This window comes from Quercus suber, unplaced genomic scaffold, assembly GCF_002906115.3.
Source record: "Quercus suber isolate HL8 unplaced genomic scaffold, Cork oak 2.0 scaffold_217, whole genome shotgun sequence".
NCBI lineage: Eukaryota > Viridiplantae > Streptophyta > Magnoliopsida > Fagales > Fagaceae > Quercus > Quercus suber.
The window spans coordinates 697,856-709,830 of NW_027069675.1; the positions used below are offsets into that span (position 1 = coordinate 697,856).

The 11,975-nt window shown below is 35.8% G+C and overlaps 2 protein-coding genes across 3 annotated transcripts; one reads left to right on the plus strand and one right to left on the minus strand.

Annotated features, from left to right (window-relative positions):
• The first annotated feature begins 1,191 nt into the window (after positions 1-1,191).
• LOC112031181 (myb family transcription factor EFM) lies at positions 1,192-4,141 on the plus strand. Its single transcript, XM_024063869.2, has 4 exons — positions 1,192-1,686; positions 2,210-2,839; positions 3,135-3,211; positions 3,404-4,141. The coding sequence occupies exons 1-4, from the start codon at positions 1,497-1,499 to the stop codon at positions 3,899-3,901; spliced, it is 1,395 nt and encodes a 464-aa protein (XP_023919637.1). The 5' UTR covers positions 1,192-1,496; the 3' UTR covers positions 3,902-4,141.
• A 941-nt stretch (positions 4,142-5,082) lies between these two features.
• Positions 5,083-9,763, minus strand: LOC112031176 (uncharacterized). Of its 2 annotated transcripts, none has more exons than XM_024063863.2 (9): positions 9,572-9,763; positions 8,710-8,808; positions 8,141-8,595; positions 7,089-7,155; positions 6,924-6,977; positions 6,515-6,583; positions 6,318-6,383; positions 6,161-6,229; positions 5,083-5,372 (listed from the first exon to the last, which is right to left on the minus strand). In XM_024063863.2, exons 1-9 carry the CDS (start codon positions 9,680-9,682, stop codon positions 5,319-5,321), a joined length of 1,044 nt encoding a protein of 347 aa, XP_023919631.1. In that variant the 5' UTR covers positions 9,683-9,763; the 3' UTR covers positions 5,083-5,318. The 2 variants fall into 2 exon arrangements, with proteins under 2 accessions (XP_023919631.1, XP_023919632.1); XM_024063864.2 differs by having other exon boundaries at positions 7,089-7,137; positions 9,572-9,761.
• Positions 9,764-11,975: the final 2,212 nt, after the last annotated feature.

Genomic DNA, 11,975 nt, shown 5'->3' on the forward strand with positions numbered 1-11,975 from the left:
ATAGAAAAATATTATATTCTTTATAGTGAATGTCTCAATTTAGATTAGATATTCCTTCTTCTCTCTCAATGCACTCAATTTTAGAGCAATTATGTAACTTTTGAAGCCAAAAAGAAAGTTGCATGGTGGATATATTGATACTAAGCCCCATTTGAATATGTCCTCCCTCTCTCTCTTCAATATACGGTGTGGTAGCTAACTAGTAAAAATTTATATTGATGGTATATGCTCGTTTCCAAAATCTTTTCTATGTAACTTAATCATATTAGAATCATTAAGTCTTATATTATAAGGAGGAGATATATACCTTGGTAAGGACACCTACAAAGTAGTACTTCGCCGTACACGTGTCCAACTTCTAATAGCTGTTGGTGTGGTGGAGGTTTTTCTTGCTTAAACTTTTACATAGTAAATAATAAGTAGATCATAACCATTCAATTGGAATCCAATCACATCTTTTGATCGTTTTATGGGCTGCCATGGTTTATTTTTACACTTCAATACCGGATAGGTACAATAATGCTGAACATACAATAAACTTCAAAAAAAAAAATTAATCTGATAAATTGTTATTAGTGTAATATCTACCGTATTATTATTATTATTATTATTATTATTTGGCTAATTTAACGGTTGTAAAAAATATTGTGTTATTAGACTTATTATATTACATGTTAAAAGAAGTTGTACCATGCAATTCATTTGATATGGATTCCAGCTGGTTCCATTGAAGATAATTGATATCCATACCGAGCCAAATATAGCTTTGTAATAATAAAATAAAATAAAATAAAATAGATGTTGGACACCCGTTGAACAAGATGAAGCTTTATATATAATAAACCCTCCAAGATTATACTGTTAGAGAAGTTTGATTTACAAGTAAAAGAAGTATAGCGTCTCACAGCGCTTGGGATAAAGGGAATAAAACTAAAAACAAAAGAAAAGAAAAAGAAAACAAAAATAAAGGAGAATAGTAAGAAGAAGAATCATCTTTTGTATTGGTGATTTTGAATTCGTACAAAGGTTCTTAAACCAGGGCCTAAGCACATGACCCTCTAGTGTCAGACTCTCTGATTCCTTCTCTCACAGCACCTCTCTCATTTTTAGCTTTTTTTTAGGCTTTGTTCTTTGCAAGAAGTTACTAAATATCCCCTCTGCTTTATCCCTTCCTGCTTTTTCTTTTCATCTCTCTCTCTCTCTCACACACACACACACACACAAAACCCTGCTTTATTCCCTTTGAACTCAGCCCTAAAAAGAGGGCGATCCCCCTCGATCCTCTTGTGTTCACAAACAACATCCCCTCTCTGTCTCTGTCTCTCTCTCTTCCGCTCTCTCTTTCCCTCTCCCACTTGAACTCAAACCTAAAGAAAGAAAGAAGCCAAACACCCTCTTTTGCCATTGTTTGTTCCCACATATATTATCCTCTGTTCCTATTCGTGCATGAACATTACTAAACAGTTGTTTATTCTTGCTGCTTTTACGTAACGAAAATGGCATCACCTTCTGAACTAAGCCTGGACTGCAAGCCCCATAGCTACTCGACGCTACTCAAATCTTTTGGAGACCAGAATGACCAGACCCAGAAGCTCGAAGCCTTCCTTTCTCGTCTTGAGGAAGAACGCCTCAAGATCGATGCTTTCAAGCGAGAGCTTCCCCTTTGCATGCAACTCCTTACCAATGGTACCATATATACATATCTTCCTGATCATGCAAATATTATAATAGCAAGCTTATAAAAGCTTATTCAAGATCTTATGCAATGATAAATTTTTTTCTCGATGGTTATATATATGTAGATATGCATAGAATCATGCATATATAGATATGAAGATATTATATGTTTTACTATCTACTAATGGTGGATATTCATTGATGTCTCAGCTTCCATGCTTTTTTCTTTATCTTTTTTCATTTATAGAAGTGAGGGATATGGCTTTCTTTGTGTGTAGCTTTGATTTTCGAGCTCATCTCTCTTTAACTCAAAGCAGCCAATCAATCAACACATTTTCTAAAGAATTAAAGCCAGCATAACATTAATTCTAAACTCAGTAAAAGAAGAAGAATGGAAAGTGACCCTCTTAGTTTTCCAAACATTTTAAAAAAAATTAAAAGGATCCATAGCATCAATATGAAACTCTAGTGAGATTTTAAATGATAAATTTTTCATTGTCTAATGACATAATTACAATTTTTTTTTTTACAGCTGTGGAGGATTATAGGCAGCAGCTACAGGCATATAGAGCGAACCAAGGTCCAAGACCAGTGCTTGAAGAATTCATACCCCTCAAACACTCAACATTTGAAATCTCAGAGAAATCACCAAACAATTCTGATAAGGCAAGTTGGATGGAAACTGCTCAATTATGGAGCCAAGCAAGTGATGGAACCAAATCACAATCCACAATTATATCCCCTAAAGAACCTGATATTGGATTCAATGTTAGTCCAAAACTAGCTTTAGATACCAAGCAGAGAAATGGAGGAGCCTTCCATCCATTCTCAAAAGAAAGGAACCCTTGCCCGAGTCCAACTTTACGGGCTCTTCCTGATCTAGCTCTTGCCTCCTCTGAAAAAGAGATGGAGGATAAGAAGTGCTTGGACACTGAGAATGGAATTTCTTGTCCTAGAAGGGAGAATATTAATGGTAAGGTTAGCAATGGAGGGGTGGTGGTTGAGCAAGGAAAAGGAGTTGGTAATTCATCAGAGGGGCAAACAACTGGAACAAACAATTCCTCCAACACCAATCAGACTCACAGGAAAGCAAGGAGGTGTTGGTCACCTGACTTGCATAGGAGATTTGTGAATGCTCTTCAGATGCTTGGTGGTTCTCAAGGTACGTAATATAGGGTTTAAATCTTTGATGAATAAGATAATACTATGATCATTTCGATATAGTAAAGCAAAAATAATAACAAATGGATTTTGATTAGTCTTAATCATGATGATGATCAAATTATCATTGTCACCATCAATATCTGCACCCATTATCATTGCAAGTATAATAAGTCTAATTTAACAACAGTTAATATGATAGACCCATGAAAGTGATGTTGTAATTATTGTGAAAATTTTTATTTATCGCTATCATTACTCATTCATTGTACTGATTTTTTGGGCCATGGAAACAGTGGCCACTCCAAAACAGATCAGGGAGTTGATGAAGGTTGATGGTTTGACCAATGATGAAGTTAAAAGTCACCTGCAGGTATATATCTCTCTCTCTCTCTCTCTCTCTGTGAGACATGCAGGCAGGGATCAAAGAGCCTTTGTACTATTTTAACCTCCCCTGACAAACGTACCACAGCACAATGCATTTTCTCTGAATAAATGTTGTAGTACAGAGTCACTACAGACTAATATAACGATTTGTCTTTCCTTTTTCTCTTTTTGTACACAGAAATATAGGCTTCACACCAGACGACCAAGCCCAAGCCCACAAGCAGCTGGAGCACCAACACCCCAGCTTGTAGTCCTAGGTGGCATATGGGTCCCACCAGAGTATGCCACGGCAGCAGCAGCTCATTCAGGAGCCTCAGCACTGTATGGTGCACATCCAGGGTCTCATGCACCACCACACTATTGTGCATCACCAGTGCCACAAGACTACTATGGTGCACCACCACCAGCCCCTCCAACCCACCACCAATTGCATCACCACACCCTCCACCACCAGCTCCACGTCTACAAGACCACGTCCCAGGCCCACAGCTCCCCGGAATCCGACGTCCGAGGCACGGGGGACCGGTCAGAGAGTATAGAAGATGGCAAGTCAGACAGCAGCAGCTGGAAGGGTGAGAGTGGTGAGAATAATGGAATGAGGGAGAGAAAAGGGTTGGTTGCACTTAGAGAAGATGGTGAGGAAAGCAATGGAAGTGGGATTACTCTCAAGTTCTAAGGCTAAAAGAGTTTTAGGAATAGAGGGTTTAGAAGAGTCTGTTGCATGCTTGTAACTTTGTATTGTATCCATGTGTTTATTCTATTTTGTTGTTGACAAAAAAATACATGTTGGTAGCTAGAGGGGGGTAAAAAGGGCATAAGGAAAAAGTGAGTGTTTGTTTTCTTTTCCTTTTATGCTTTGATGTCCTACTAATTGGAAAAGATTGAAGATTGGATTATATGGTTTTTGACGTTTTCAGGTATATTTGCTTTTTGTATTTTGTGCACATGGATAATGACTGCCGGGACTACCTGTGTCCACCGGTGGACATGAAATTACATGCTCTTTTTTTTTTATAAGCAAAATAAATATATAAATAATTACATGTTTTCTTTGTTTTTACTCGTCTGCAAAATATTATGGACATGGTTCATGATGCTTTTACAGGGAGGAGGGGACTACCATTCAAACGGGTGGCCATCCTTCTGTCTTTCAAATCCATATCTTTAAAAGTTGGTATCTAGTTCCTTCTTTAAAGAAAAAGATAAACATATAAAATGTACATAGTAGTGAATTTTTTGTGAAGCAAATAATCTGATAGAAACTGCAAAGATTTTACCACACTAGGAGGTAGATTTTAGTCGGTATAGGATTTTAAGTTGAACAATAATTGAGTAAAGACAGTGCTAAGCTAGCTTTGTCCCAATTATTTGGGGACTTAAAAAATTGGGTTACCAAGAAAGAGGCACCGAAAGTGTTTGCCAGATTTTCTTTCCACCCTGTGTCTCTCTCAGCTTTCTTAAAACATATAAACAGCGTTTTCTTAATTGCCTTTTCATTTTCTTGTTTAAATTAAACAGCATTTTAATTTTGACATTGCATGGTTAAAGTGTATGCTCCATATTGGCATTCACACTAGTTTCAGATCTCAAGATCTTTTTTAAAGACCTAAAGTGTATATACCCGATATTCAAAAGAACATCATAAAAAAGCAATCTTCAGAGAGTTAACGATTGTCTGGCAGCATTGGCATAACTGCCATGTCACAATCAACTTGTTCCTTGGTGAAAAGAAAAAAAAAAATGAAACTAAGCTTTTTCATTAAACAAAGACAATGTAGAAAAACACAGAAAACTAGAAAGCTTGATAATAAGGGTTTTTTTTTTTTTTTTGGCTGAATTGATAATAAGGGAAATTGATAGTCTGAACATCATATATTATTACAAGATATTTTCTCCAGTTGATTTGAAATTAACATGTACAAAGGCCTAGAAAGATCCACACAAATCTATACCAAATTGCAAAAGCTACATGCTACCATAACTATCATCAAAAGCATTACTGAATCTAATCCTAAAAGATAAAAGGTGTTCACAGATCTGTGTTGAAACTTAAACAGGACATCATGCATTCCAATTGCTAGGACCCCATCCCTTCAGCCAACATCATCACCAACATCAGTTTCTAACATTGCCGTATCAACAAGAGTCTGCAAGAAAAATTTTGAGTTAAAACACTTTTTGTGTGTGTGTGTGTGTGTGTGTGTGTGTGTGGATAAACCAATAATTGGAGGAGGGATTTGAATCCTAGATATCTTTGTTGAAAACACCATGAAGTGTCAATTGAGCAACAAGCTCTTGAAAAAAGTTTAACATTATGTGCCAACATATATTGTCCACAATAAATTCATGATCTAAAATAATCTTTTTCGTATGGTAGATAACAGGGTAAGGGAATAGAAGGTAAAAAAAAAGTGGTGCTCAAGCTCGTTGGGAGATTTGATCCTATGCATAGACAAATACGACTACACTTCCCCCACCTTACCATGTCCAAAACAAGTAGAAAAGGGTAAACCTTTTCACTAATTATTAAGCGTATCTTAAACTGAGCAGTTGTATCATGTATGATCTATTGAATGCTGCTACAACTACTGAAACTTGCAATTTAAACTATATTTTTCCCTGCCCATAAATGGGAGGGGAATAGCCTAGAAATGCATTTTATCAACTCCTTATAATTAAAATTAAAATGATTATCCTATGCTAGTTCCATATGTAACTGCACTTGAATATTTACCATACCCTGAAGGCCGAAATGTCCACAGCCAAGAGATGAGATGAATGCTGCTTATAAGAAATGAATTTATACACTCTGTTTAACAAGATTGTGGGCATCATGCAAAAGCACAACATTTTATTCCAGACCACATATTATACTTGACAATACAAAAATCAACAATGTTATTTACATAGCCTACAAATAGCCAGAGAGACAAACCTGGAGTTCTTCTTCACAGCATTTAAGTCTGTCAGAGTAATCTTTCACTTGCAGAAAACATTTATACAGCTGCGAAAATTCACAAAAAAGCGACCATAAATCCCAAGCAATGTCCAGAGAAGTTTCTTAATAACCAATTGATAACCAAAATGATTACCTTGGTCAACTGCACCTGACGGAATGAAGTGTGCTTCTTTGAAGCAATCAATGCATCCTCCAGTTTCTGCATTTATTTATCATATTTCCAGTGAGAACATGAAGGGGCATTAATGGACTTGGAGAAGTGATAAGAAAATAAAAATGGAAGGGCATATCAGCTAAAAAATAAGTGCAATATATTGGAACAAAAATTACCTTTGATTTTTTCTGTAAATCCAACACAAGATTCCGTTTCTCTACTAACCTCTCTTCGATCTGAGGAATCTGACAAAGAAAATAATTTTAGTTTCTTTTGCCACTAACACCACTGGTGGTAATGATAAAAAATAGAGAGTTTCAGGACAACTTTGGCAGGTCTGTTAAAGACCCTTAGATGGTGTTTCCAAGGCTGAAGTGTATAGCGTGGCAGGGCATGTATGTGTCTGTGTGTGCAAAGCATGCTTTTATGTCCAACAGTTTTGGTACATATTTCATAAATCAAATGCATAAGGTTCTGCCAAATAGGCAGCCGATTGGATGCACGACTTTGGTAACAGTAACATGATCAATTGGTAAAAATATTAGCATGATTCTCTTAATTCAATTCTTAAAAGATATAACTAACCTCCTTTGTAAGTTCATCAAACCTCTGAGTTGATCTCTCCAGTTCTTCTTTTACCTAATAGTTCAAATAGGACAAGCAAGCAAAAGGGCCCCAAAATTAACATAGCAAAAGCCCATGCATGTAGTATACAACCTTATCAAGAAAATATAAAAAAGCTCAGCTTACCTGATTGTTGTAATCATCACTTGCTTCAGATGAAAGTTCCCTACCACGTCTGTCATTAATACCAAAACTGCTTTAGGTGGGGAGGATGACGAAAAGTGTAAGTGAATTGTCATCAATATCATCTAAGGGACTTAAAAACCTCTCAACAGAATCACAGGTGAAATTTTAAAACAAAGTGCTGTACAAAATTTGTACAGCACGCAATACTTAACTTCCAGAAGCATTCAGGGTTACAATAAATACCAAGATGAATAAACTCTAGATGTGAAAATCCCATAGCACCTTAATTATCAGTGCTTTTTTAGGATTGTTTTATTAAAGGGGCTAATTAATGTACTCACATATCAGGGGACAACAACATATTGATTCTCAAAAAGTGTTGGTAATACTTATTCATGACTATTTGCTAACCAAGTGCATGGCAACTTTAAATTCACACGAATTCAAATCTCAATGCCCATCAAAGCCATATAGCACTGCCAGATTTAGAATTCCCATTTTTATGCTTTCAAAAAATCTAAACCATACTATTGACTGGGAAAAGAAGTTTTGAAACAAAACAAAAAGGGCTAATCTTAAATAAAACCTCAGCTTAACGATTTCCTGCAAATCATTTTCTGTCACTAACTAACAGCAAAGTTCCACCTTACTAGTACCACTCTAAGAGTTGAGCAAGCACTTGGGGCCACTACTAAGTTTTAATTTATACATATTCTCTAAGGTGTCTTTTAGAGTATTGCATCAATTACTTCATGTCAAAACCAAACACAAGCCCAGATCTTCTATTAATGGAGAGGAAAACTTTAGAAGATACATACAAGCAATTGCCTTTTCATTTCTTTTCTGTTTTTTTCTTTTTCCTGAATAAGTAATATGTGCACATTAATTGACCATAAAATAGATGAAAGCTTCTGTTGCTCATTCATAAAGCATAAAAATATGTTCTGATATCAAAACACCAAAAAATGCCAAGACTTGACCAATGAAAATCATGTATATATAAAAAATGTATATTATAAACTAGAATCATTGGCACAGTAAAAAGATTTTACCCGTTCTGTCTCTTTGCCTGTTGATCTCTATCATTGTCAACACTTTTATCATGACCATTTGTCCTGTCCCACTCCCTCCCTTGTCCCAAATCCAAATCATGGTCTCTTTCCCACCCCAGGTCGTGATTCCTGCTGTGTTCGTTATCTACCATATCTCTATCTTGATCTCGATCCCTTGAAAGGAACAGGTCTCTTGCTCGATCATGACCATGTGAATGGTCATGTCCTCTTTCTCTCTCCAGCTCACGGTCACGAGATCTATCACGCTCTCTAGACCAATCACCATTTCGATCCTGATACCGAACCCTTTCATGATCATGACCCCTTTCTCGATCTCTACCTCTATCCAAGTCAGGGCCCCTCTCAACATTATGCCGAAAGCTTTCTCTTCCAAAGTTGGATCTTCCACCTCTAGTCCTCACTCCATTCACTCTAACAACTCGCCCATCAATAGTCTAATATAAAGCTTTACAATGTCAAAGGTCTAAAAATCTCAAACCAACAATAAAAAGAAAATTTTAAATGTAATAATTCAATCAAAGCATAGAATAAATGGAAAATTCACATACCCTGCCATTCATGTCATTGATGGCATCATTTGCTGCTCGAGGATTTATGAAAGTAACAAAACCATAGCATTTACCTTTAGTACTATGATCATTAATAATCTGCAGGCAAAATGGGTCAATAAACTTGTTCGTTATCCATCCTTAGCAATCAACCAATGTGTTAAGCAACAGGTAAAAAAACCTACATACAACTGAAAATTTGCTTACTAGCAACGAGAGTTAACCAAATGGCCCACGCAATGAATTAGAAGAAAGATCATTCTACATCCATCATTCCACACAAGATTTGATGTTAAAAGCAATTAGTTACAGACTCAGCTGTCTCCGACCCCAAAACATACTAACCCACCAATTAAATTCAATCTAATTAATTCACATAGTCCACATTCAAAGATGCAAAATTTGATCAAGAATTCCCCACCTATTACGCCCACATGCCCCAATGCAGATCACTTAAAATTTCTTCAAAAACGCTTGCCATTCAGTTAGGTTCTGTACACAAAAATTAGTTCACATGGGCAATCTTGTTTTCCCATAAAATGTTTTCCCAGGAAATTATTACAGCGAAAACATCTCCAAAAAATATATAAATGGAAAATGGAAAAAAATTTGTACCCCAAATGCCAAACAAGACATGGGTCAGTTAATCCTTACTACAAACTGTCTACCACTAAGAAATAAAACACAGCCCACTGTAATAACGAATAAAACAAAGCAAGAGAGGCATCAACTAAACAAGTAGATAAACCGTGACATAAACCCTAAATACAAGAAAGAATGAAAACGACAATCAGAAGCAAAAATCAAACTCACAATAGAGAGTGTGTGTGTTACAGAGAGAGAGGGAGAGAGATGGTTTGACCTTAACGTCAAGGATGGCACCGTAAAGCTCGAAGACTCTGTGGATGCTGTCCTTGGTGGCATCGTAGGGGAGTCCTCCAACGTATATTGAGCTCTCATCGTCTATCGTCATTTCTATGGCGTTGTTGTTACTTGTTAGCACTTAGCAAATTAATAAGGTTAAGTTTCTAAGTAATTTACTTGTCATCAATATCATCGGCTTTAGTTTTGTCGAGTCACAAGCAAAATTTTTGAAAATTTTGGAATTTGGATTTGACATTTTATTTTGCTTTGTTTTTGTTTTGTTTTTTATTTATTTATTATTTTTTAATTTAACTTTTTTTTCCTAAGATATATATATATATATATATGTTTTTTGGCATAGAACTTATACTTAGATTAATAATCATAAAGATTGCATAACATTTGTTACATAACATTAATAATCAAAAAAAATTACACTTGCTACTATAGCAAATTGTGAGTGGTAAGTAAAAAACGATGTCAATGGTGTACCTAAATGAAAACTAATAAAAACTTATCAACTCAATAAGTATGAAAAAAATTGTCAAATATTTTGTGTATGTATTACTCTATACTTAAAGCGCTACAAACACACTTTATAGTTTATACACTCACACTCAAAGTCATAAAATACAAGCACTTTATCTTCTTAGGGGTAAAACCCATCCTATCCCAAAAAAAGTAGTAATAAAAAAGGTGTGGCAAATATTGTATAGCACTTCTCACTCGGATTGAGAAGTTAAGAAGATTATTTTTAATATCAGTCATTGGATCAAAGATGTTAAAAAGGTAAAAAATTTAAAAGTGAGAAGATGAAAAAAGTATTTATGAGTAAATGAAGGCTATTGCACGATTCAAATTCATTCTCACTAGCTACACTTGTTTACACCCATTTTTCTACTAATTTGTCTACCATCCTATTCACCTCTAGGTAGCAAGGGGGACAGAGTTTCCATCTACATTGGATATCTGCAATCCAAGGTTAAATTAGTTAGTATAGGTAAGTAATCCATATGAGATGTGGTGAGCCATTCGTGACATCGAAATTATTTGAACAATTTTTCACCTTGAGAAATTATTGTGAGATTAGGCGTTATTGTTGGTTGGAACAATGTTCAAATTGGATCTGGTGTTGGTTGGATTGTTGTGAGATTAGATGTTGATGTTGATGTTGTGTATTTTGTGTTCGTTATGTTAAATTTAATGAGAAAATTATATTGTGTAATGGAATTCTTGAGTAATTGTATAACCTCCGTGACTTTATGTACCAACCAAATACCAATAAAACCATTTTTGAAGTATTTTCATAAATGAAATTGAACACCGAAAAAACAAATAGTTTTTCTCAAAAAGCTTTCTGTAAAAAAAATAGTTTATGTCGAAAAAAAAAAAAAGTCTTAGAGCATCAGTATTTGGCATGCTAAAACTCTAAATATACTAAAAATTAGCATCAAACTCCAAAAATGTTGCATTAACCGTGTAGGTGTGATAGGCCCAGTAGTATATATCTATATATATGTTGGGTCGGGGGCCCAATCCGAGGACATCTAGTAGTTTAAGGACGAGTAAACACTGTCATGAGAGTCCGCGTTAGTGAATGAAGGTGTGGGGTTTGGTCATAAGAGTCCAAGAAGGTGGCCTGAGGAGAAATGCCCCCCCGACTGAGCAAAGCAGAGGTCCAAAGGTATGGTCTGACATCTAGGGCAATGTTCCGAGAGATTCTACTAATAAGGATACACATCATAAAGGCACAGGACAAAGGGAAATTATGAAATATCTGATAGGCCACAAATTGAATTGACCCATTGTAATTAAACCAATTAATTAATTAGCCAAGTTATTAATTAATCAATTTAACATGCAAACGCGTGGTAGCACAAACAAATCACCAATAAATAAATAATGCAGCAGAAAATAAATGACATGGTGATTTGTTTACGAATGAGGAAAACATGATGGCAAAAATCCCATCGAGTGATTTTCAGGTCACCACTCCCGAAACTCCACTATTATCACAACAAGCGGTTACAAGTAAAGAAATTTCAAGTACCTTACCAACCTACAGTTGAACCCTTACCCCAATACCCAATTGGACTTGTTCTGTAGTGACAGTTCCCACCTTTAATGCATGACTCCCAAGTACGTGACTAACCAATACGTGAATCCCAGTACGCGATTTCAACACCAACTGAAAGAGAGGTTGGCTGCAAAGTTCTTTAGTTTATCCTACACGATGAAGATCAAGAAGATGCTTGGTCACAAACCCAAATGTGCACATGCACAGCAACTTCTTTAAGAAGAGATGAACTAGGGCAAGAACTTTGTCTCTAGTCACAATTTGCTTCAACAGAGTTTTGCTCAATGCTTATGCAACTTGTGAACTGTTTGACAGCCCTTAAAAC

Excerpts from the sequence above, each read along its gene's own strand:
- LOC112031176 (XM_024063863.2), bottom strand. The coding sequence starts at position 9,682 with ATGACGATAGACGATGAGAGCTCAATATACGTTGGAGGACTCCCCTAC. Across the intron at positions 8,809-9,571 it reads GTGCCATCCTTGACGTTAAG|ATTATTAATGATCATAGTAC; the intron begins GTCAAACCATCT and ends TTTTGCCTGCAG. Across the intron at positions 6,978-7,088 it reads GTGATGATTACAACAATCAG|GTAAAAGAAGAACTGGAGAG; the intron begins GTAAGCTGAGCT and ends TTGAACTATTAG.
- LOC112031181 (XM_024063869.2), top strand. The coding sequence starts at position 1,497 with ATGGCATCACCTTCTGAACTAAGCCTGGACTGCAAGCCCCATAGCTAC. Across the intron at positions 2,840-3,134 it reads GATGCTTGGTGGTTCTCAAG|TGGCCACTCCAAAACAGATC; the intron begins GTACGTAATATA and ends CCATGGAAACAG. Across the intron at positions 3,212-3,403 it reads AAGTTAAAAGTCACCTGCAG|AAATATAGGCTTCACACCAG; the intron begins GTATATATCTCT and ends TTTTGTACACAG.